This window comes from Phacochoerus africanus, chromosome 2 (assembly GCF_016906955.1).
Source record: "Phacochoerus africanus isolate WHEZ1 chromosome 2, ROS_Pafr_v1, whole genome shotgun sequence".
Classification (NCBI taxonomy): Eukaryota; Metazoa; Chordata; class Mammalia; order Artiodactyla; family Suidae; genus Phacochoerus; species Phacochoerus africanus.
This window is the reverse complement of record NC_062545.1, coordinates 110,543,819-110,567,051: the sequence shown is the minus strand read 5'-3', so window position 1 is coordinate 110,567,051 and position 23,233 is coordinate 110,543,819. Positions and strand designations below refer to the sequence as shown.

At 36.4% G+C, this 23,233-nt stretch overlaps 1 protein-coding gene across 2 annotated transcripts in view; it reads left to right on the top strand.

Annotated features, from left to right (window-relative positions):
• USP3 (ubiquitin specific peptidase 3) overlaps window positions 1-23,233 on the top strand; it is a 101,530-nt gene that overhangs the window by 19,136 nt on the left and 59,161 nt on the right. The window contains exons 2-3 of one of the 2 annotated variants that reach the window (XM_047766001.1): window positions 9,553-9,613; window positions 13,618-13,749. In XM_047766001.1, coding sequence (XP_047621957.1) covers window positions 9,553-9,613; window positions 13,618-13,749 — 193 coding nt within the window. Of the gene's footprint in view, window positions 1-9,552; window positions 9,614-10,732; window positions 10,810-13,617; window positions 13,750-23,233 lie in introns of those variants that run through there. The other variant, XM_047766006.1, reaches the window with a different exon arrangement.

Here is a 23,233-nt window from a genome sequence, read left to right as displayed (position 1 = left end):
TGCAGCTCCAATTCTACCCCTAGGTTGGGAACTTCCATATGCTGCAGAATTGGCCCTTAAAAAAAAAAAAAAAAAAGAAAGAAAGAAAATAATTTGGGGTTGGGCATTCCCATCATGGCACAATGGAAAAGAATCCAACTAGGAACCATGAGGTTGCGGGTTCAATCCCTGGCCTCGCTCAGTGGGTTAAGGATCTGGCATTGCTGAGAGCTGTGGTGTAGGTCGCAGACATGGCTTGGATCCTGTGTTGCTGTGGCGTAAACCGTCAGCTGTAGCTCCGATTTGACCTCTAGCCTGGAAACTTCCATATGCCTCAGGTGCGGCCCTAAAAAACAAAACAAAACAAAAAAGAATTTGGGGTTGCTATGAGAATAATTTTTTGAGATTTTTGAAGATTATTACAATACAGGACAACCCTGGGAGTGATGTTTTGCTCAAGAAGAAATTAGGTTGTCTCCTGGACTTAAAATATTGATGGGATACAGAAAGAACCAGTCCTGAGGATGATAGCAGCTTAATTGACGGTAGACTTCAGTGTTTTTACTGTCTTAACTGCCTCTGTTGCACAGAGAATAGTTTAGTCTTTGGATAGTTTTGATTCGTATGGGTATGACCTTGTGAAGAGTCTCATCCTCATTTCTACAAAACAGTAGCATCAGTCATTCCTGTGAGGTGTTTGGCAGGGGTGAATAGTGTATGCTGTATCACTGATAGCTTGATATTCTGATTTTCTATTACTGCATAACAAACAATAATCTAAATCTTAGTGGCTTAAGACAACCATTTTATTTTGCTTCTGTTCTTGTGGGTCGGGAATTCAGGAAGAACTGGGCTGGTGTTGTCTTAGCCGGAGTATTTGAAGCTCCAAGATGGCTTCTTAACTCACATGCCTCTTGCCTCTGGGCTCCCTGGTCTCTGTTTCTGTTCCCTTCCGCCCCTCCCCCACCCCTTGGTAGTGTCATATTCTGCAAGGTCTCTATGTCATTTGGGTTTCTCATAGGATGTTGGTCTCAAAGTGGTTAGGCTTCTTACATGGTGGCTGGCTTCCCTAAGAGCAAGCATTCCAAGCAATAAAAGGAGGAAACTGTCAATTTCTTAAAACTCAGACCTGTAGATTGACACAGTCACTTTCGCCATACTCAGCTGGTGAGGGCACTTATAGAGCCTACCCAAATTCAAGGAAGGAAGATATAGACCTGCCTCTCAGTGGGAGGAGTGTTAAAGAATTCGTGGTCATCTTTAATCTATCGTAGTGCCATTAAACAGAAAGGAGAGAAATACTGAACTGTGACTTTACCAGAAAACAGTTTCCTTATCTCATGATTCAGGAGATCTTAACTGCTGTCAGCCTTGAAAAGGAGTGGAACTGAGGCAAGAGAGAGCTGGCAGAGGAGAAAGATTCTCATGGGGCAAAGTGGAAAGGCAACCCAGATAAGCTTTACTTCATAATTGCTTTCCCTGCCTTGGCCCAGAACTCTTGGTTCCATGATCTTATCTGAATCCCAGCTACCACTTCTGACCAGTTTGGATTTGGTCCTCGTGCTTGGTGTCCTCTTTATTCAGTATTTGGACCTCTGTTGAGTTTGCCAAGCTCTGCATTGGCTTACTTCTTGAGCCCTGGGCACTACCTCTTGCTCTCTAAGAGAACTCTACTGCTTCCCAGTTCCCTGGGAACACCATGCCCACTCCCAGAATGAGCAGCCATATGTAGGGGAGCAGGGAGGGCAACAGACAATGATTTTGGCTACATCAGACTGCTTTGGCACCTGAGGTTAGTATAGCTTAGTATAGCTGGATTTCTTTTTTTCTAGTCTACAATATGGCCTAGTTCTTGTTCTCTTGGTGTGATTTTACCACTCCTTAGCAGATTCTTAAGAGGAATCTTTTAGAGGATTCAAGTTGAAGACAGAAGAGACTTGAGAACTTTTAGCATAGAATAGGCTTGTGAGCATATGGTCCAAAGAACATTTATGGTATAAAGAAGATTATGTGCATTGCTCCTAAACTCCTAAAAATATATTAGTTGGAGGGTAAGCTGGGTTAATCCTAGAGTATATTTCTACTTGTATATGTACTGTGATATTTGTAGACTTTTTATGATAATTCTGCCCTATCCTCTAATTTCAAGAGGATAACATTTTAACATTGATACTTTTATGGAGTGTGTGTGTGTGTGTGTGTGTGTGTGTGTGTGTGTATGCGCACGCATGCGCATGCCTCCCTAACAGCTGCAGATATTTTTTCGTTGATCATGTGTTTACAAACCCATAGAACTGTACTATATTTTGGGTTAACTTATTACTCATGCTTAATAATTTAGAGTTTATTTCATTAGGACAGCTTTATAATACCAGTATCTTTATATTTAAGACATTTAAAATTTATTTTTATTATAAAAGAAATCATGCTTTCTGAAAAAATTCAAATGCTATATAGTTGAAAGTCGGTCCATGTGGCTGTAATCCCCCATCTCATTCTTTTTATATGGCCATTAACAATTTCTACATAAGCTTCTAGACTTCAAACAATTTATATGCAGGTATATAATACATATACAGAAACACATAATATGGAATCTTTTTAAAGCAAAAAAATGATAGCCTTCTGGACTTACTGCTTTGCCACAGTCCATACCTTTAAACACTGAGTTTGAGTTCTAGTTCTGTCATTTACTGAGAAAGGTATATAACTTCTCTTTGCCTCGGCTTCCTTACTATAAAACAGACCAAATAATAGTACATTCTTCATTGCATTGTAGAGGATACCATGAAATAAAATTTATAAAGTGATTGCAATAGTGCTTGGCAAATAACATATGCTAGATTAACATTAAATAGATTAAAATGAACTTGCTTTAAAAAAAACACATATTATGAGTATTTTCTATGGGTCACTGCTTTTTTAGAGTATTGCACTTTAAGAAGTCTGTGTGTCATTGGGGGTGGTATTCTGAATTTTACTGTTGTAGCAGCATGTTTGTCTATAATGGTTTTGAATAGCGATTCCACAGACTTCCCATCCTTGGCTGTTGCAGTGAGTTGCTGTTGCTGATGGGATTGTGGTGGGCATGTGTTTGTCTCTCAGGTGTTATGGGAACAGGAAAAAAAGCTGAAGACCATTGATTCAGAAAATTATGCTACATTAGCACTTAATCTTTGTTAAGCCTTTTAAGAAAATGAGGAAAGTGGAGTTGGAAGAATTTTTTCTATAGGAGAATGACATTACTGTTTAATCCATTTTTTGCTTTATGTTTTTTGGATAATTTTATAATTAGAGGGGATATGGTCATCACCTAGTATTCATTTTTCAGTGAAGAAATAGGCCCAGAGTAGTAGTGATGTTCTCACTTCTGTAGCTAGTAATGGTAGAGCCAGGACTAGAATTCTGGTCATTGGATCCCCACCTTTCTGAATTCTTAAGCTCAAGAGCCTCTCTACCAGTTGAAGCAACTATTGAATAATAGATGCACTATAAATAAATGGCTTGCCTGTCAGTGCTGTGTGCTTGAATTATTTTGCATATAGGGGCAGTGACTAAGTTGTATTGTAAGCACTAGTGCATGATGTTTTATAAAAAAAATTTAGAATTCCAGGAGAATCGTTGATGGGCCTTGAATAGCAAAATGTACTCTATATATTAGGTTCTATATAGTGAACATTAAGGATATTGAAGATCAGTAGAAAAACCTCACATTCAGTGTGGATGTATTCTGTCTGTTGAACACAACCTGAAAAAAATTCGTGTATAAATCGCTCCTTTAAGCAACTAACTCCCGAGTTTTCAGCCTTTCCTTTCTCTTGATAAAGGAACAGACTACTATTCCCTTTATAGGAATAATAGGGAATAAAACACTTTGATTTGTAGATCATTTAGATGTCTTCCCTCTGCCTTTGTGCTCTACCAGTTCTCACTTCCTGATTTCCAGGAGGTTTAGAGCTTTGGGACCAGGAAGAAGTCATGAATGTGAGCATGTTTTAGTGGCTGGGCTTCTCCACTTTTCTCCCCTGCCCAGCCTGTGTCATAGTTTCTGCCTTGTGGAGAAAGGCCTAGTCAGGAAAGGATCAAGATTCTCCACTCCCCTCAAAAGGGCGCTGCTGCCAACTTGCAGAGCTTGTGACTGACAGTGAGAACAGGGCCAGAGGAGGGTTCTGAGGCTGTAGTAGCAGGAGGAAAGGGAAGAGTGCTAAATAGTACCAACCCCACAGGCTGAGATGCCCAGCAGTTGAGAGAGGAGATCTGAGCTCCAGGTTGGAAGAATCTAAGCAAACAGGAGAGATTGCTAGAGGAGAGTGACTTTGAGGAGATTTTATAATCGGAGTGAAAGAAGACAGGAATCTGTTTAAGAGATGCAGTGGCCTTGCTCTGGCCACATGTAATAGTGTGAGAAATACACTGCATGGCTTCCTTGCCCTGACTGACATACCTTGAAGTGTAATTAGGCATGATAAAAAGAGACTTTATAAGTTCTCAGACTTATCTTTTTGAATTTCTGTAAGATTCCATCCTTATTACCTTCTTTCTCTCAAGTACCAGCATTTAAGATTTAAAAAATAAAAAAATAAATAAATAAAAATAAAAAACCTTCAGTTTAATATTTTTATGTTTTCCTGACTGTGCAGTATATTTATAGCTTAAAACATTTTTATTGACTATGATTTTATTTTATTTACGCACACACAATAGTATTCCAGTTTTGTTATGGTTCTTGTAGAGTTTTTTTATAGAATAGCCTACACACATCCAATGCAGTTTCCCTGGGAAATACGTTACTCCTGCAGATAAACCTGAAACTCATCTGACTATAAATTGAGGCTACCTTTTATAATAAAATATTTCCCCTTAAGATGATTAAGATAAGTGATTTTAAGATTATTTGTATTGTTCTTTTATTCATGCTATTACCTGTTCTGTTTGTAGCAATAATTGAGAGTTTAATTTAAAACCAGTATTCCTTCAATTTTATAACTGTCTTGGGTACATTAAAGATTCTTAAATTTGGATGAGGTGTACATACACAAAGGGACTATTGCACAGAGCAATGTAATAAATGAATTGCCAGGACCAACTGTACTATCATATGTTGTCTTTCTTATTTTTTATTTTTAAAAATCTTTTATTATAGTTGATTTACAGTGTTCTGTCCATTTCTACTGTACAGCACAGTGACCCAGTTACACAAATACATACATTCTCTTTCTCATATTATCCTCCATCATGTTTCATCACAAGTGACTGGATATAGTTCCTTGTGCTTTACAGCAGGATCATTGCTTATCCCCTTCAAATTCAATAGCTTGCATCTACCAACCCCCACCTCCCAGAACATCCTACTCCCCTGCCCAACCACCTGACAACAAGTCTGCTCTCCACAAGTCTGCTCTCCATGTCCATGAGTTTGTTTCTTTTCTGTAGATAGGTTCATTTGTGCCATAGCCTAGATTCCAGATATAAGTGATATCATATGGTATTTGTCTTTCTCTTTCTGACTGACTTCACTTAGTTTGAGAGACTAGTTCCATCCATGTTGCTGAGAATGGCATTATTTTGTTCTTTTTATGGCTGAGTGGTATTCTACTGTGTAAATGTACCACATCTTTTTAATCCATTCATCTGTTGATGGACATTTAGGTTGTTTCCACATCTTGGCTATTGTGAATAGCACTGCCGTGAACATAGGGATGCATGTATCTTTTTGAATGAAAGTTTTGTCTGGATATATGCCCAGGAGTGGGAGTGCTGGATCATATGGTAGTTCTATAGTTTTCTGAGGTACCTCCATCCTGTTTTCCATAGCAGTGGTACCAATTTACATTCCCACCAACAAAGAAGGAGGCTTCCCTTTTCTCTACATGCTTTCCAGCGTTTGTTATTTGTAGACTTATTAATGATAGCCATTCTGACTGGTGTGAGGTAGTACCTTGTTGTAGTTTTGATTTGCATTTCTCTAATAATTGGCGATGCTGAGCGTTTTTTTCATGTGCCTATTGGCCATTTGTATGTCTTTTTTGGAGAAATGTCTTTTCAGGTCTTCTGCCCATTTTTCAATTGGGTTGTTTGTTTTTTTGCTGTTGAGTTGTATGAAGTTGTTTGTATACTTTGGAGATTAAGCCCTTGTCGGTTACATCATTAGCAGATATTTTTTCCCATTCTGTAAGTTGTCTTTTTTTTTTTTTTTTTAAATGGTTTCCTTTGCTCTGTGAAAGCTTGTAAATTTGATTAGGTCCCATTGGTTTATTTTTGTTTTTATTTCTGTTGCCTTGGGAGACTGACCTAAGAAAACATTTGTATGGTTGATGTCAGAGAATGTTTAGCTTATTTTCTCTTCTATGAGTTTTATGCTATCTTGTCTTATTATGTTTAAGTTTTTTTTTTTTTTTTTGTCTCTTCTAGGGCCACACCTGCAGCATATGGAAGTTCCCAGGCTAGGGGTCTAATCGGAGTTGTAGCCGCCAGCCTACACCAGAGCCACAGCAGCATGGGATCCAAACCACGTCTGTGACCTACACCACAACTCACAGCAACACCAGATCCTTAACCCACTGTGCAAGGCCAGGGATCAAACCCACAACCTCATGGTTCCTAGTCGGATTCATTAACCACTGAGCCATGACGGGAACTCCATGTTTAAGTCTTTAAGCCATTTTGAGTTTATTTTTGTGCATGGTGTGAGAGTGTGTTCTAGTTTCATTAATTTACATGCATTGGTCCGGTTTTCCCAGTACCACTTGCTGAAGAGATGGTCTTTTCCAACCCATTTCATATTCTTGCCTCCTTTGTTGAAGATTAATTGACCATAGCTGTCTGGGCTCATTTCTGGGTTCTCTGTTCTATTCCATTGGTCTATATGTCATTTTTTTTTTTAACTGGTACCACACTGTCTTGATTATTGAAGCTTTGTGATATTGTCTGAAGTCTGAGAGAGTTATGCCTCCTGCTTGGATTGTTTTGGCAATTCTGGGCCTTTTATGGCTCCATATAAATTTTTGGATTATTTGTTCTAGTTCTGTGAAAAAATGTTAGGGGTTATTTGATAGGGATTGCATTAAATCTGTAGATTGCTTTGGGTGGTATGGCTGTTTTAACAATATACATTTTCTTTTCCTCATCCAAAGGAGGGGGAAAAAATCTTCCTATAATTACACAAAAGACAAAAAGCTCTAGATGGCTAAAAGCTTGGGCCTAAACTTACTGTTATAACATAATTACTTATTTCAGGATGATGTTAAACTTCTTCCAGATTGAGTACAATGTTTCTTAGTGTTTACTAGAAGAAAAATATTTGCTTTTCTTTATAGGAACAAAACTATATGATATTTGTAGTTTTTCAGCCCTTCAAATTATAATCTCAGAATAAAATGAGAATATCTTTTCATGAATACCTGTTTCAAGTAAGGTCTGTTCTAATTAATTTTTTCTTTTATTTATAGGGCTTTCTATTCAAGCTATAAAAATACACTTTTGTTGATAAAAATCGAATACCACATGAGTGTACAAATAAAAAGCAAACACTCTCCCCTCCCAATAGTCTTCTCATGTATCTGCCTAAAATAATTGTTATTAGTAGTTTGCTATTCTTCTTAGCCTTTGTCATGTGACTTACATGCATCAGTAACAAAATTGGACACATGAGTAAAAAACTAAAATGCCTTCAAGATGGCCCTAGTGGTTAATGTCATGCACTAAGTAAAGGTAAGGCCCTTGGCTATCTGGAAAGGGATTTTTGCCATGAAATCTTTCTTATTCAAAAATAGAGCCCTGTGCTGGCCAGAGAGGCAGCCAGACAGTCTCTTGGGCATATTACTACACTCTGCTGCTGTTCCTTGTCCTCTCCTCCCCTCCTATACAAGTATAGAATAACAGGGAGTTGCAGTTGTGGAACGAATCTGACTAGGAACCATGAGGTTGTGGGTTCGATCCCTGGCCTTGCTCAGTGGGTTAAGGATCTGGCGTTGCTCTGGCTGTGGTGTAGACCGGCAGCTACAGCTCCGATTTGACCCCTTGCCTGGGAACCATATGCCGCGGGTGAGGCCCTAAAAAGACAAAAAGACAAAAAACCCAAAAAAACAAGTATAGAATGAACATATGTCAAAGGTTTACTTATTTTATTAATGAGGGAACCAGCAGAATGGTAAAGCTGATTCCAAGAGCATTTGAGGAATTGAGTAAATGAAGACACTGAAGAATGAATGTTGAAGTAAATTGCTAGACTAGATATAAAATTGGTTAATGTCCTCCAGGGTAGTAAAACCATAGCCTTTGGAGTCTGCTGGACAAAAATTATCTCTACCAAATAAAAATCTACAAGTTTATCTGTACCTTCATAAAATTTGGGTCCTAATCAGTAATAAACAGCAGATCAAACAATGCTATTATAATTAAGTATCTTTGGATATTCATTGTATAATGTGTTTCATTATATATTGAAAGGGCTTATAGTTCTGGATTCACTTTATTTCCAGTTTTGGCCAGTTTTTCTTAACAATGAGAAGGGTCCATTGTGATGTATGATACAGCAAGATTGGTAGAGCTAAGATCTTGGGATCTTAAACTAAGAAATTTAAACTTTCTTTCAACAACTGCCTATTGAGCACATACTACATGCCAGACAGTGGATTTATTATAATCCTGAGTAAGTGGTTGTGCTGTGGTGCCCCTCTTACACCGCTAGGACGCTAGTGGTTCTCAAGTGGTTGTTTTAGAGAATCACCTGGGAAGTTGCTTTTCTCAACATAAACTTGTTCTTTGTCCTTTTGTCCACACTCCAGTGTAGATGGCTCTGCCTGAGTAGAACATATGTGTTTTGAAAAAGCTTTGCAGGTGATTTTTATGTTCCTTCCCCTTAAAAAAAAAATCATTGTTATGTTTATTGGGCTTTTAAAAAAATTGAGTAAATAGCAAGGAACATTGTAATCAATACTTTTTAAGTTTTCATACCACTTTTTGCCTGCCTCATCCCTATAATACTCAAACTAAAGTAATTAGTGTCCTGATTATATTATCAGCAAGAATTAGAAGCAGTTATCATATTTAGAATTATCTTTAATACAACTAAGACATTAATTTGGGAAGAACTGGGCTTAGTCTTACTAATTGTATCCTGAGGTTGTGCTTCTCACGAAATAAGCTGAAAGAGTTGTCACTTATAGTAGTATATGATCTGCATGGTAAAGACATGTGATTTAAAAATGAGACTTAACAATGTTTTTGGTGAGAAAAGAGACTGTCCTTAACTTGTCAGAGACTGTGGTAAAAAGGAATAAGTAATAAAGGAGAAAAGTGTATATGTATTTAACTTGTGGTTAAACTCTGAGTTGAGTCAACAATTCAAATGAGCAGCTCTTATGGACATGCTTTTAAATTCTTTTCAGTGTAACTTTAATTAGGCAGCCATTTTGTGTAAATGCACTCACAAAGCAAGGATTTGTGCTTTCAGTACATCTAAGCAGCCATGGAATTTATAACTTAATCACAGGATGTGATATTACAGATTAGGGGAGAAACTAAGAAGTAACATGATACAATTGGTATATTGTGTATTTTTCTTTTTATTAGTGTGCCGGTCCAACAAAAGCCCCTGGGTCTGTTTGACTTGTTCAAGTGTCCACTGTGGAAGGTAGGTGACACACTTATTTCTTCACTACCCAGCTTGCTTTTTTTAATTTCAGTTTACCTTTAAGCTTTATGTCAGAGTTTTATTGATTTGGATTTATTTAGCACCATTGCTTAATCATAGTGTGTACATAATGCTCTGTGGGGCTTCCCTCTCATAATAGAATCCCTTTGTTCAGTGACAACTGAGGAAAATCCAGGGGTGGAAACCCGTTGATATCGATACTCCAAAGAATTAATTTGATGATCAAGACAATCTATAATATTTGATTGAAAAGAGGAAATAAGGGAACTCTGACATCTTATGGTTGTTTTTTAAACCTTATACTAGGGTAACTTTTAAGTATGCACATAAGAAGAAAGATAGTTGAACTCCATATTTTCATCACTCAGCTTCAACACTTATCAGCACAGGGCTAGTTTTGTTTCACCTGTTACCTGCCCCATCCCTACCTTTACTGACTTTTGACTCAAGTCCTGGATTTCACAACATTTTTCTGAAAAGAAAACAAAATGCTAAAATATTTACGGGTAAATTCCTTTGAAAAATGTCTCACGGTGGAGTCCATTATTAATGCTGTCGAGGATGTACCAAATGTTTCATTGTTCCATTAAGACATTTTGGCTCTCTGAGTATTTAACATTACCCAATCCCAGTTCAAGCCTGAGCATTTCCTCCGAGTTCTTGGCTTTAGAACGATAGTACTTAAATAGTAAATGCTTTAGTAACTCTTTCTTCTAACACAAACTCAAATAAATATCAACCTTTGTGTACTAAGAGTAGCACATTTATTTCTGTTGCTCTTTAATTTTACCAGAGAAGTTAGTATCTTAGCAGCAAAAAGATGGGAAATCATATTAAGTCACGATTGAAGACTGAAGTCTATATTTATTAAGATGATTTCCCCATTGTTATTTGTAAACCCTCATTAGAGTGTCTTTGTTCAGTTAACTTTTGATTTTTTCACATTTTCAGTCCTGGAGTTGAGTATTTTTTTCCATGTACGCTTAAGAGTACTTTTGGAAAATGTTAACTTCATATCTTAATTGTGGTTATTGTGGTTTTGAAATCTCTAGGATTTTGGGAACCCGAAAATACTTTGTACAGATAACTTTTTTTTTTTTTTTTTAAAAAGAAGAAAGTAGAAGCACTTAAATTCTGCACTTGAAGAGACAGATTCCTCTCCTAGATTTTGAGAGGTGAGAATTATAATGCAATAAAATTTATATAGTTCTGTCCTCCAGTTGTCTCATGGTGCTCTACAACCTAAATCTTGAAGGTCTTATGTCAACAAAAAGACCTAACAAACTCAAAAACTGAAGAGATTAATGTTCTTAATAGCAAGCAACAAACCGTTCTTTAAGTAGGTATGGGAAAAATAAATTGACAATTTTCTAGATTCTTTAGGTAATATGTTTCTAATTGCAGACAGTCTTAAATTTAGAAATTTGACATGGTTTCAGAGAAATATGATGAAGTAGGTTACACAGATAATGAGAGTAGCCTGTGTTTGAATCTTCGTTTTATATAGCTGATCGGCTAATTTTCTTTTATCATGTTATCTTGGGTGTTGATTGCCAAGGATTCTGATTTTTTAGTAATTTCGACCACTTGTCTATAGGGAGTCTTAAATTGAAAATTCTTTCTACTAGGAAACATAGTTATCAATAGCATGTTTGAATTATATATCCTATTGGTCTTCATGACATATTCTCATTTATTTTTCCAACTTTTGTGATTGCTGTTAAAAAAAAAATCTATGACATGTATGTTGACACTTTTCCATTTTAGACCAAATTATCTTGTTAAAATCTAAAACTGGATGAGGGAAATAGTTATTTTCATGTTAGTTAGTCTTCTTAGTCATGCTAATTAACATAACTGTTAACTTCTGACATGTATTTGATCATTAGCCAAAACATTGCTAATCTTAATGTCAGCAATAATGCACTTCTTACTTTATCACTGACATTTACAGTAACCTTGTAAAACATCTAGTACATTTGGAGACTACAGTATGTTGGCTAAATGACCTATATGTACTATGTACAGATGATCAGTTTTCAAAGACTTAAAAGTGATATTACTATTCTGTATTGCCTTTTCTTGGATTCCAAAGATATTCCTCATTGTAAAGATAACTGTTGTTTTACATGGCACAGTATAAAAACATATGTGCATAGGAAATTGAGCTGATTAGATATTGAACCAGTAGGATCCTTGGGATTTATCTTTTAGTTATATATTGGGTTTTTCCTGACCTGTGCAATGTTTGATAATTTCCTAAGCAATTATATTTAGATTCTGAATAAATTAGTAGTTAAGCATATGAAGGAAATTGAAAATATGAGTAAAATAAGAGCGGACGTTCGTTCATCCATTCACACCTAGTAACCCATGAGATAAAAATACTATTCTCTCTGTTTAATAGATGAGAAAACAGAAGCAGAGAGGTTAAGTAACTCAGCCAGCGTCACTTGGCCTACATATGACAAAGCGTACTTTTAAACCCAAGCAGTCAATTTTTTGAGTTTATACTCCTAATCAACATTTTTATTTTAAAAGTTCATTGTAGTCCTCCTTTGTGAGCAGAAGACCCATGTACACACAAGTGTTGGTTATGTTTATTACAATGAAAAAAAAGCAGGGCGTGAGGGGGAGCCGTGATCAAATTCTCAGTTGAGGTTAGTTTCTAGCTTTCCTGGGCTAAAGGCAGAGCTTGGTGTTGATCCTCCTTACCACAAGCTGTCCTGCTTTCCACAAGGTAAGTGTTGCTCCTTGTACAACTCAGGTGCCTCATGACAAAAATGCCCCCTTAATTATCTGAGCAGGTTGATCTTGAGACTATTAACCAACATTTGCTTTGACTTATAAATTGGCTGCTTTCTAGGAACTGGAAAATTTTTGTTTCTTGAAGTTCTTCCAGTAGTGGTCAGTTATAGCATTGTATACTATTTAGGTGAAGGTACAGATGAACCTTTCTTTCAATTTCATTTTGCTTCTTGTGATAAAATGATTTGTTAGAAATCATTAGACTTTTTTAAACTCAGATTTTTTTTTTTTGTCTTTTTAGGACCACACCCATGGCATATGGAGGTTCCCAGGCTAGGGGTCTAATTGGAGCTGTATCTGCTGGCCCACACCAGAGCCACAGCAACACTGGATCCAAGGCATATCTGTGACCTGCACCACAGCTCATGGCAACGCCAGATCCTTAACCCACTGAGCGAGGCCAGGGATGGAACCTGCATCCTCATGGATGCTAGTTGGGTTTGCTAACCACAGAGCCACGATGGGAACTCCTCAACTCAGGTTTAATAAAATTTTTATGACTGTAGTCAAACTTTGATTATCTTTGTCCATGCAGTGAGAAATAACCATTTATTTAAGCTTAAGGTGATTTGTGTTTTGTTTAGAATTCTTCTAAACAAACCTGTTTCCCTGTGAGTGGAGTGATTATTCAGGCATTCAAATAAAAGATCTGAAGCCATTATTGATGAAAAAGAAATGGAAAATTATCCTGTTTCCATATCTCACTCTCATGTTTTATGTTACATAGAAACTCAAGAAGAGCCTATGGCCCTGTGGGCAGTGGTTGAGCAATTTAGTTTACAAAGCCTGTCTTTGAGAATAGCCTGAGTTGGGGGTTAGCATTCTGAGAAAAACTTAAGAAAAGAAAAAAGCTATAGCAGAAGTATGAGCAAAGGAGTTGATAAGTGATAATATCAATGGTATTGAAACCGATTTGCATAGGTAACGCCTTTCCTTGCCTGGCCTTAGTCTTGTGTATAATTAAAAGTTGACTGTATTTGATTGCAGAAAAGAGCATATTTTAAGTACTCAGCTTAATAAGGCACTAAATGATTGAATGCTCTTATAGGATCAAATGCTCTTATTAGGAAGAATTCATTCTCATTTTAACCATCTACGTTTATTACCACCTCCTACTGCTTTAACTTCCAAAGCAATATTTAGATTAAAATAAATTTTCATTTGATTTTTGTAAGGTATGTGAATGGCCATGCAAAAAAACATTATGAAGATGCACAAATACCTTTAACCAATCATAAGAAATCAGAAAAGCAAGAAAAAGCTCAGCACACAGTGTGTATGGATTGCAGTAGCTACAGTACATATTGGTAAGTATTAATATTTTCTGAAAATGATATACCTTTATTATGTGGGTGCCAAGTGTTTTCTCATCTTCCTCGTTCTTTCCCCTCCCCCCAGTCTCTGAACCAGTTGGGACTTGCCTTTTCTGCTTTTTAGTCCTGTTAGGATTTACAGAGGACTGGGGCCATCAGGAATGTCTGTCCTTATTCATTTAGATTTAACTTTGCATTGCCCTTTCAACCTCTAGGCCTCTGTTTCTTTCCCATCCCAGTAAGCTTCAGGAAATGAAAAATAACTATTTGTTGTTGTTCATTATAGTTCCTTTTCTTTTCTTGCTTTCTTTTTAATTGAAGAATAAGATGATAAAAACTCAAGTGTCCCCCTCCCCAATAAAAACACATGTTCCTACTGTCCCGTTAACATTTTGTTATATAATCTTAAAATGTTAACTTCTCAATTTAAAAAATTATTTTGACAGTCTACCCTGTTTCAGCACAGTTCCACTGTCCTCTTCTGTAGATAAATGTCAGGAATTTTGTATGTAGCCTTTTAGGCTAATTTTTTTTTAAATATCACATTCTTTAAAAGGATACTGGAGACCCTGTTCTCTCTTGGTAATATAATACTCATGTTTGTATCATAAATAACAATGAAGTATTTTTCTTAGTAGATCAGGTTATTTAGGTTACAGTTGATATTCAATAAATCCGTATTCATTTGATATGCTCAAAAAGTTTATTTTATAGTTTTAACTTTATTATGAAGTAAATTGCTTTCCTTGACCAGTAAATTAGGGATAAGTCTTTATTGTTTTAGTCATTGTACTGAATTCAGAAGGTTTTTGAAATTGAGAGGAAAAAAAAAAACAACCCAAGACATTGAAAAGATCCCCCCTTTTTTGGCGGGGAAGCATATAGCCCCTGAATGTCAAGGCAGTACTGAACAAGGGTGGGGATTTAAAATCCAGCTATCCCTTTCAATTAATGCTTTCTGCTGAAATTGTGTGCTAATCCTTTCTATATCATCCTTAGTTGATGATTGTATTATAGAAAGGTGTTCATCAAAAGGAAGGGAGAAAGTCAGTGGCTTCCCAAGTTTACACTTTTACAGGTTGACACCATTACATTGTGGTTGTTGAATAAAACATTGTAAGGTTTAGTCATCCAGATCACTACTATGTCAGTGATCCTTTGTGTAGAAGATGTCCAGATGTGGAAGAGACAACCTAGAGGTAGATGAAGATGTCAGTAAAAGTGAAAATCTCCCCAGGATTTTTATACAAGACTTAGTGTTCAGTTTATTGCTATTTGCTCTTATAAATTACTCCTTCCTGCAAAAGCTGTGTTAGCCAAGCTGTTAAAGTGTTTGCTTTAGTTTTTCCCCCTTTCCCTCAGGACACTTATATACTAGAATGACATAGCTACCTAATTGACAGAATCACGTGTTTCTATCAGATTGTATTTCTCTTTAGACAGCAGAAATTAAGATCATTCTTGAGGTATCTGTCTCATAATAGTCATTATAGGTCATGTCAGCCTGTATGTACCAGATGTTGAAAACATGCTTCTTGATTTTCAGTTAGCAATGTGCGTGAAATACATAATGGGGAAGTTTGGCAATACAACTAAATCCTGTGGCAGTGGGGTTTTTTTGCTGTTGGTAAGATTATGAGGAAATAGTAACTGAGGAGAGTTAAGGAATTATGTTGCAATTTTCTTAATGGAATGGAATTATATTTGTAGGTCTCTTTAAAAATATAGATTATATACTTTAATTACTTTGTAATTGCATTTTGGAGGAATACCTTTATTAATTAGCATTAGAATTTAATTTGTTTTATATTGGTATAGTGTGTTAAAGTACAAGTTGTTTCATGGGTGGATTGGAATTAAATGGCAAATCTTGAACCTTGGGGAATATACACCATGGCAGGGGCTTCTTGGATAATTGCCAGTCTTTTGTGTGAAGTTATACAGAGCTGTCTGTGTGGACACCCAGAGCTTCTGAAATGCAGGAAGGGAGCTGCAGCTGGTCACATAACCATCTCATTTGTGGCTTTAGAAGAAAATGCCAGAGAATTACCCTGTAGCATTAAACTGACAGCCTAAAGGGAATCTGCAATAGTAGTAAACTGATGAAGCTGTAGTTTAAATTAACATTTTGCCTACACTTCAGTATAATTAAGAGACAAACAAAAAAGGTTTTCTTCTTCTATATGGTGCGGGCATGTGTTTTTTCCCAGTGCACCTTAGTAGTTTCGCTTCACCTTGTAAATTTTCCTTGTACAGAAATTTCTTGTGGTTAGACTGAATAGTTTGCTTCAGAGGTAGAATACTGGTGTATTAGATTTAATTTGATTATTAATTACTATGCTATAGTAAAAATATTTCGACTGTAGCTAATGTTAAAGTTCCTTTTCCATGTGCTCTGTGCTCTGAGGAAGTTGAAGCTTGTTCTGAGGCTTAGGGTTTTTCTATCCTTATTTTCCCTTTTCCAAGAGTCCCTGCCCTGTCTGATCTTTGCATATCCTTTATGAAGCTGTCTGCACTCCCTTCTCAGCTCCAATTGTAGCTGAATATAATCTCTCCTAAACTCATAGTTCTTAGGATACTTGTAATTTCGTGCTGCACATTAGTTATTTGTAAATGTCCTTGGGGACTGCAGGAAACATATGTCAAATCTTTGCATCATGCAGAACAGGCAGTAGATGTTTGAAAGATTGAATTTTGTTAACTATCTTCCAAAACGGGGAAGGTTATACCAAATCTACATTGCTGTGCTCTCCTGATCCTCTTGGAGGACTGAAGAGCTGCAGAACGTTTTTCTTGAAGAAGATTCAAATTACAGCGTATGTGAGCTATTCCATTTATTTCCCGAGAGGAACACCCTTGCAGAGCAGCTCCCTTTACTTCTGATATAAACTAGGTGTCTAGAGGAAGCAGAGATTAACCAAGCAGAACAATGTAAAACTGGGTCGTGATTTCAAAAGAGGGAAAGCAACATCAAAAGGAATAATTTTGTTTTGAAACAAACCCACTCCTTTAGGAGACAAATGAAGATTTTAATAAAAGTGAAAATCTCAAGATTTTCGCACAAGGGCAAGTGTTCACATCAGTTGTATGTTCGGTAATATTTTTTTTCCTCCCACCCCAAATTCCCTCCCTCAGTCAATACAAATAGAATTATTCATAGCATACATTATTATATTCAAAAGAAAGAAAGATTAAAATTGAGAAGAAGCAAAGATTAAAATGAGGAACTTTTATTTGACTTCTTATGTAGATAGACATTTGGAGTTAATAGATTTAAAATACTGAACAAATAATTTTTGGCATCTGACATAGTCTCATCAACTCATCAACAGTAGCTGAATTTCTAAGAATTCAAAATATGAAAGAAATATTAAAACTAAATTACAACAATTTTTGCTTCCTTGGCAGGGTAATGTTTTAAAGCCCTCTTTTCATACAAAGGAATATTATGAAATCTGCATCAATTCATATGTATGGAAAAAGGACTTGTATTTTAGATTCTAAGGACCTATAAAAATAGTTTTTATTTTTTGGCTGCACCCATGCATGTGGAAGTTCCTGAGGCAGGGATCAAACCCACGCCACAGCAGTGACCTGAGCTGCTACAGTGACAATGCCGATTCTTAACCTGCTGAGCCACAAGAGAACTCCAAAAGTAGAGTTTTAATTAGAACTAATAAAAATAAAGCTTTTATTTGTGGGGTTAAAGTGATACTGAATCATTTTCAAAGGCACTTGTGATTAAAAATTAAACAGGAGAGGATCTTTTGTTGACTATTCTTAAAGTTTTTGGTCACAAATTTTCAGTGTTTTAAAGACTAGAGAATGGGAAAATTTTTTTAAATTTAAAAACAGTATTTTGAAGTTTCATTAAAAAGAAACTTTTTAATACATGGTCTGAAAACAAAAGGCTCTTTCTTAATAAGGTGGTACTTGTCTGTTTTTAACAAAGGAAATGGGTTTTCTCTGTAGGTAGTTTTCTAATTTTCCAAAATTGCTTTAGTTGATGGCAATGCATTAGAATTGAATAAAAGAACTTAAAAATAAGCTTTTTTTCTGAAAGGGTTCTTTCTACTTAATGTTTTTTGTTTTGAAATAGATGGAGTGACTAGAATATCAGCTTTTTCTTATTTGTTTTTTGTTTTCTGTATCTATGTCTGTCGTTTATAACAAAGCCAGAGGTCAGAGTTTCCTCTATCATATTATATTCTCTATTATACAAGGAAAAGAAATTTAAAACTTAGCGATCAATTTGCCATTGCCACATCTCAAGAGGTACTTTTTTTGGTCTGGGTTTTTTTTTTTTTTTGGTGTTAGTATTTATTATACACAACTTACTGTATAAAGATTGCTTTGTAGCCAGTAGATTAAAGGACTTGTTTCTTTACTGTTGCATAAAAAATCAGTTTTGTTTGTATGATGACTGCTTCTCATTTCATGTGGGTGAAGAATGGTTTGGTCTGGGAGTACTTTCTTAGTTCAAGAATATGCTCTGGAGCCTTATCATTTGGGTAGCTTCAGTAGCACAAACAGCCGGAATGGGAAAAGTTTTAGTAGAAATTTAAAGCGACGGAAGAGGTTTTTCTGTTTTGGGTGTGACATCTGTGCCATTCAATATGATAGCAGTTTAGCAGTTAAAAGTGGCTGGTGAGAAGAAAAAAAGTGGCTGGTGGGGCTGAGGAATTGAATGTTTTTGTTTAAATTGCCACATGTGGCTGGTAGCTGCTATATCAGACCATGCAGCCTGAACTATTAAAATTTAACCCAGAGTATTGTAAATATTACAGAACTTTCAAAACCTTAAAGACGGAAATCTGATAGAAATTCCAAAAAATCAATTTCATTAATTAAAATAGTTGTAAATAAGTATACCTTAAGGCAAATCTAACCCAGTAAGATGTGTCAGAAAGAAAAATTATACAATTACTGAGTTAATTTTGTAAGTCTGCTAACATATTCATTGTTCAAGGGAACCCCAGATTATTGTACCATTAGAAGCAAAAATACATTTATAATAAACCATTTCTGATTAAAAAAATTAATAACATTGAAATAAGGAGTTCCTGTCATGGCGCAGCAGAAATGAATCTGACTAGGAACCATGAGGTTACGGGTTTGATCCCTGGCCTCGCTCAGTGGGTTAAGGATCCGGACTTGCCGTGAGCTGTGGTGTAAGTCAAAGACTCGGCTCGCATCTGGTGTTGCCTTGGCTGTGGCGCAGGCCGGCAGCTATAGCTCTGATTAGACCCCTAGCCTGGGAACCTCCATATGCCACAGGTATGGACCTAAAAGGACAAAAGGCAAAAAAAAAAAAGAAAAAAAGAAAGAGAAAAGGAAACTGTTAAAACATGATACTTCCCCTCCAAAAGAAAGCAAACATTGTATGCAAATTGATGAAATTCTAAAGCCATTTCCATTAACATCAGAAATAAGACCATCATCATGTACATTGTCACTATTACTAAGCTTTGTTTTGGTGGTTCTAGCCATTGAAATAAGGCAGAATAAGTAAATAATTAGTATAAATATTGGAAAAGAAAAATTACTTGTTTTCAAATTACGCAATGAGATGCCCAGAAAATTCAAGGGGACTTTAGTAGAAAGCTAGTAGAATTAATAAGAAATTTTGAAATGGTGATACAAGTATACAAAAACTAATAGTTTTCTCTTCATGAGCAGTCATTAGTTAAAAATGGAAATGACCAAACACACAAAAACAAACATTCAAAATAATGACAAAAACTATAAACTACTACTAGGAATAAATGTACTAAAGAAAGATAGAGGGAGTTCCCGTCGTGGCGCAGTGGTTAACGAATCCGACTAGGAACCATGAGGTTACGGGTTCGGTCCCTGCCCTTGCTCAGTGGGTTAACGATCCGGCGTTGCCGTGAGCTGTGGTGTAGGTTGCAGGCGCGGCTCGGATCCCGCGTTGCTGCGGCTCTGGCGTAGGCCGGTGGCTACAGCTCTGATTCAACCCCTAGCCTGGGAACCCCCATATGCTGCAGCAGCGGCCCAAGAAATAGCAGCAACAACAACAACAACAACAAAAAGACAAAAGACAAAAAAAAAAAAAAAAGAAAAAGAAAGATAGAAAGTGAAAATATAGATCCTTTATGGAAAAAACTTGGCATTATAAAAAGTTCCTTCCCCTCCCAAATTTTCACTTTGAAAACTTTTATTAGAGACAGGGTCCAATTAACATTATGGCCCCCAAACATAATGTGAACAAGCTTCAAAAACACCAGAGTAGTGGATCGATATGTTGCTTTTATTCAATAAATAAATATTAATTGAGAAACCTGCTATATGTTAGGGACCCAGATTTTAGTGCCAGTGGTCTCTAAAATAATGCGCTTGAAGATATGACAAGAAAATATCAGAACTTCTATTAAGAGTTTTTATCTAAAAAAAAAAGCACTTTGGTAAATAATTTAATATACCTACTGCCAGTGTTTTGTAGACGAGATGGTTATGTGTCATGAACTCCCAATGGAGTGTCCTGCATCAGAGCTTCCCAGGTGGTGTCCCCACCTTGTTCACTTTTAGCATTGTGCAGCATATTACAGTTTTTGTCTGCCTACTTACATGGACTTGTTTAGCTTTACCAAAAATCAACCCTTATCCAATGGATAACATATTTTAAAATATTTTTACAAGAAGAAAAATCCTCCAAGATAGTAACAGTAATAATACTAACACAAATACTGGTGAACAAGGAAAAGGCAAGCTGACATACATTCCTACTCTGAGCTCATCAAATACATCACAAAGTAAAAATATTGGCCATCTAATGAAAACACAGACTAATCAGATCTGTGTTTGGACAGAAAGTTTGAGATCATATGAAATCCATTATCACTAATGTCAAAGCTCATCCTATGTGTGTATTGTACTTTGAGACATTAGTTTCTGTTATGAGGACATCACGAAAGCAAGACATTTTAAAATGTTTTATTTCATCTATAGCTCATTCTTTTTTTCTTTTTACTGTACACATACTTAGATACATAAGTTAGATTATGTATATAATTAATCCAAACATGTACATATATTGGGGTGGTGGATGCTCAGTTTTGTGGTTTGTTTTTTTTTTTAACCTGATTAGAAGCCACTGAAAATAATTTGAAGGTTGCATCTTTGTAGACTGGTGTTTTGCCTTTTATAATTAGAGGGGGCATGAGGTGCAAAGCGAAATAGGAAGGAAACAAGTGTTTCTAAAATTAGAATTTTTAAAGGAAGTAAACCCGTATTAAATTAGGACAGGAAAGTGATTGAGCTATGCTGAATGTGTTTATTTTTGGAGAACGGGGAAAGAAAGTACAGGTGGGGATGACCAAGAAAGGGATAATTTTTTTTTGCCATTGAACAAGTGAATTGTGCTACATAGAGAATATTGAAAGATCGTAAGGGAGTTGGTAGTGTATGTGATGAAAGCTTAAATCTAAACATAAAGCAGGTAACAGCGAAGTGAAAGGAAAGATTGGGAGGGAAAGGTGAGAGAGAAGAAAATTTAAGTAAAGTCGACATTGCAGGGACCATCAAATACTATAGCTTAATTTAGCTACAGATATCTGTGGATTTGAAAGCTACTCTATTGGGGTGGGGGAAGATATCACACCATGGAGAATAACCAAGATATAGAATAAAATATTAGTTGAAATGGAGAAGGGAAAAGGTGAGTTTAGGGGAGATTATAGAAAGAAAATTAAATAGGATTAGGCATAATTAGATGCTAGAAATTAGAAAAGAATCAAAATCTAGGAGTTCCCACTGTGGCACAGCGGTTTAAAGATCCAGCATTGTTTCTGCGGTGGCTCAGACTGATGCTGAGGGATGGATTCAGTCCCTGACCAGGTACAGGGATTTGATTTCTGGCCTGGAAACTTTCATATGTCATGAGTGTGGCCAGAAAAACCACCCTAAATTTAAAAATATGTAATCAATGTAATGAAGAAATTGAACAGTTTTGCTATTAGAATAAGCAGGTTTTGAAATAAGTGATTTTATCCATTTTTTACTAATTATATACTAGTATGTATAAAACTTGTGTTTCTTAGGAACATTTACCTGCTACCTGTTTACCTGCTACCCTTTAGTGCAATGTAGTAAATTAATTGTTTATCTTTTGCTTTTAATAGCATATACACATAATACCCTTCTCTGCATTTAATTAGCTTATTAACTATTGGCTTAAAGCACTTTAAAACTCTTTTAGCATTATATTTGACTCAGGGAATTTGGTTTGAGACTAGTTTTTGCATAGCCAAGATGATAGTGTAGTTCATCTCAAGGTGTTAGAAGTGGAGAAAAATACCAATCCTTCTCCTTCCTTGCCTTTTTTGTTTCTGATTCCTTATCTAACATATCTAATATGTTGCCTAATATGATTTCTGAGTATTACTTTTTTGTCTTTTGTGTTCAGTTCACTTAAATTTTCTTTGCTTTTTTTTTCTTTTTGGTCTTTTTATGGCCGTACCCTTGGCACAAAGGGGTTCCCAGGCTAGGGGTCCAACTGGAGCTACATCTGCTGGCCCTTGCCACAGCCACAGCAGTGCCACATCTGAGCCCCATCTGTGACCTACACCACAGCTCACGGTAATGCCAGATCCTTAACCTACTGAGCAAGGCCAGGGATCGAACCTGCATCCTCATGGATACTGGTCAGATTTGTTTCTGCTAAGCCTTGAGGGGAACTCCAAATTTTCTTTTCCTTTCTTTCTTTCTTTCTTTTTTTTTTTTTTTTTTGGTCTTTTTTTAGGGTTACCCCTGTGGCATATGGAGGTTTCCAGGCTAGGGGTCGAATTGGAGCAGTAGTGGCTCATCTCCACCGCAACCACAGCAACACCACAGCTCAGGGCAATGCCCAGGGATTGGACCTGAGTCCTCATGGATGCTAGTCAGATTCATTTCCACTGAGAGCCATGATGGGAACTCCTTTTTTTTTTTTTTTTGCAATTTTTCTTTAACAGTGCTTTCTTTTTTAGTAAATACAGAAGTAAATGTTTTTCTTATCTGACAAGTAGTCTTTTAGAGGTAAATCCCATCTTTACTTGAAGAATCATCTAAAATCACTAAATTAAAACCTGTTTAAGAGTTCTGTGATACAGCTGGTTAAGGATCTAGTGTCGTCACTGTAACAGCTTGGGTCGCTGCCACTACTGTGGCATGGGTTCAGTCTCTGGCCTGGGATCTTCCACATGCCATGGGCATAGCCAAAAAAACCAGACCAAACCAAACCAAACCACTTGCTTAAGTATTAATTTAATAGCCTAAAAGTTGGTGGTACAGTGTAGGTAGTTCCTGACTTGTGTTTGTTAAACACATGAAGTCCCGTTTGTGTGAAGGGATGCTGAAACCTAGACCTCTGCTCCAGTTTCTCAGTAGGAATAAGAAAAAGAGGAGTAAAAACTTTTTATAATATTATTTCAGTTACATTTTGTGAAGCAGGTGTATTTTCACCCTATGACATTTAACC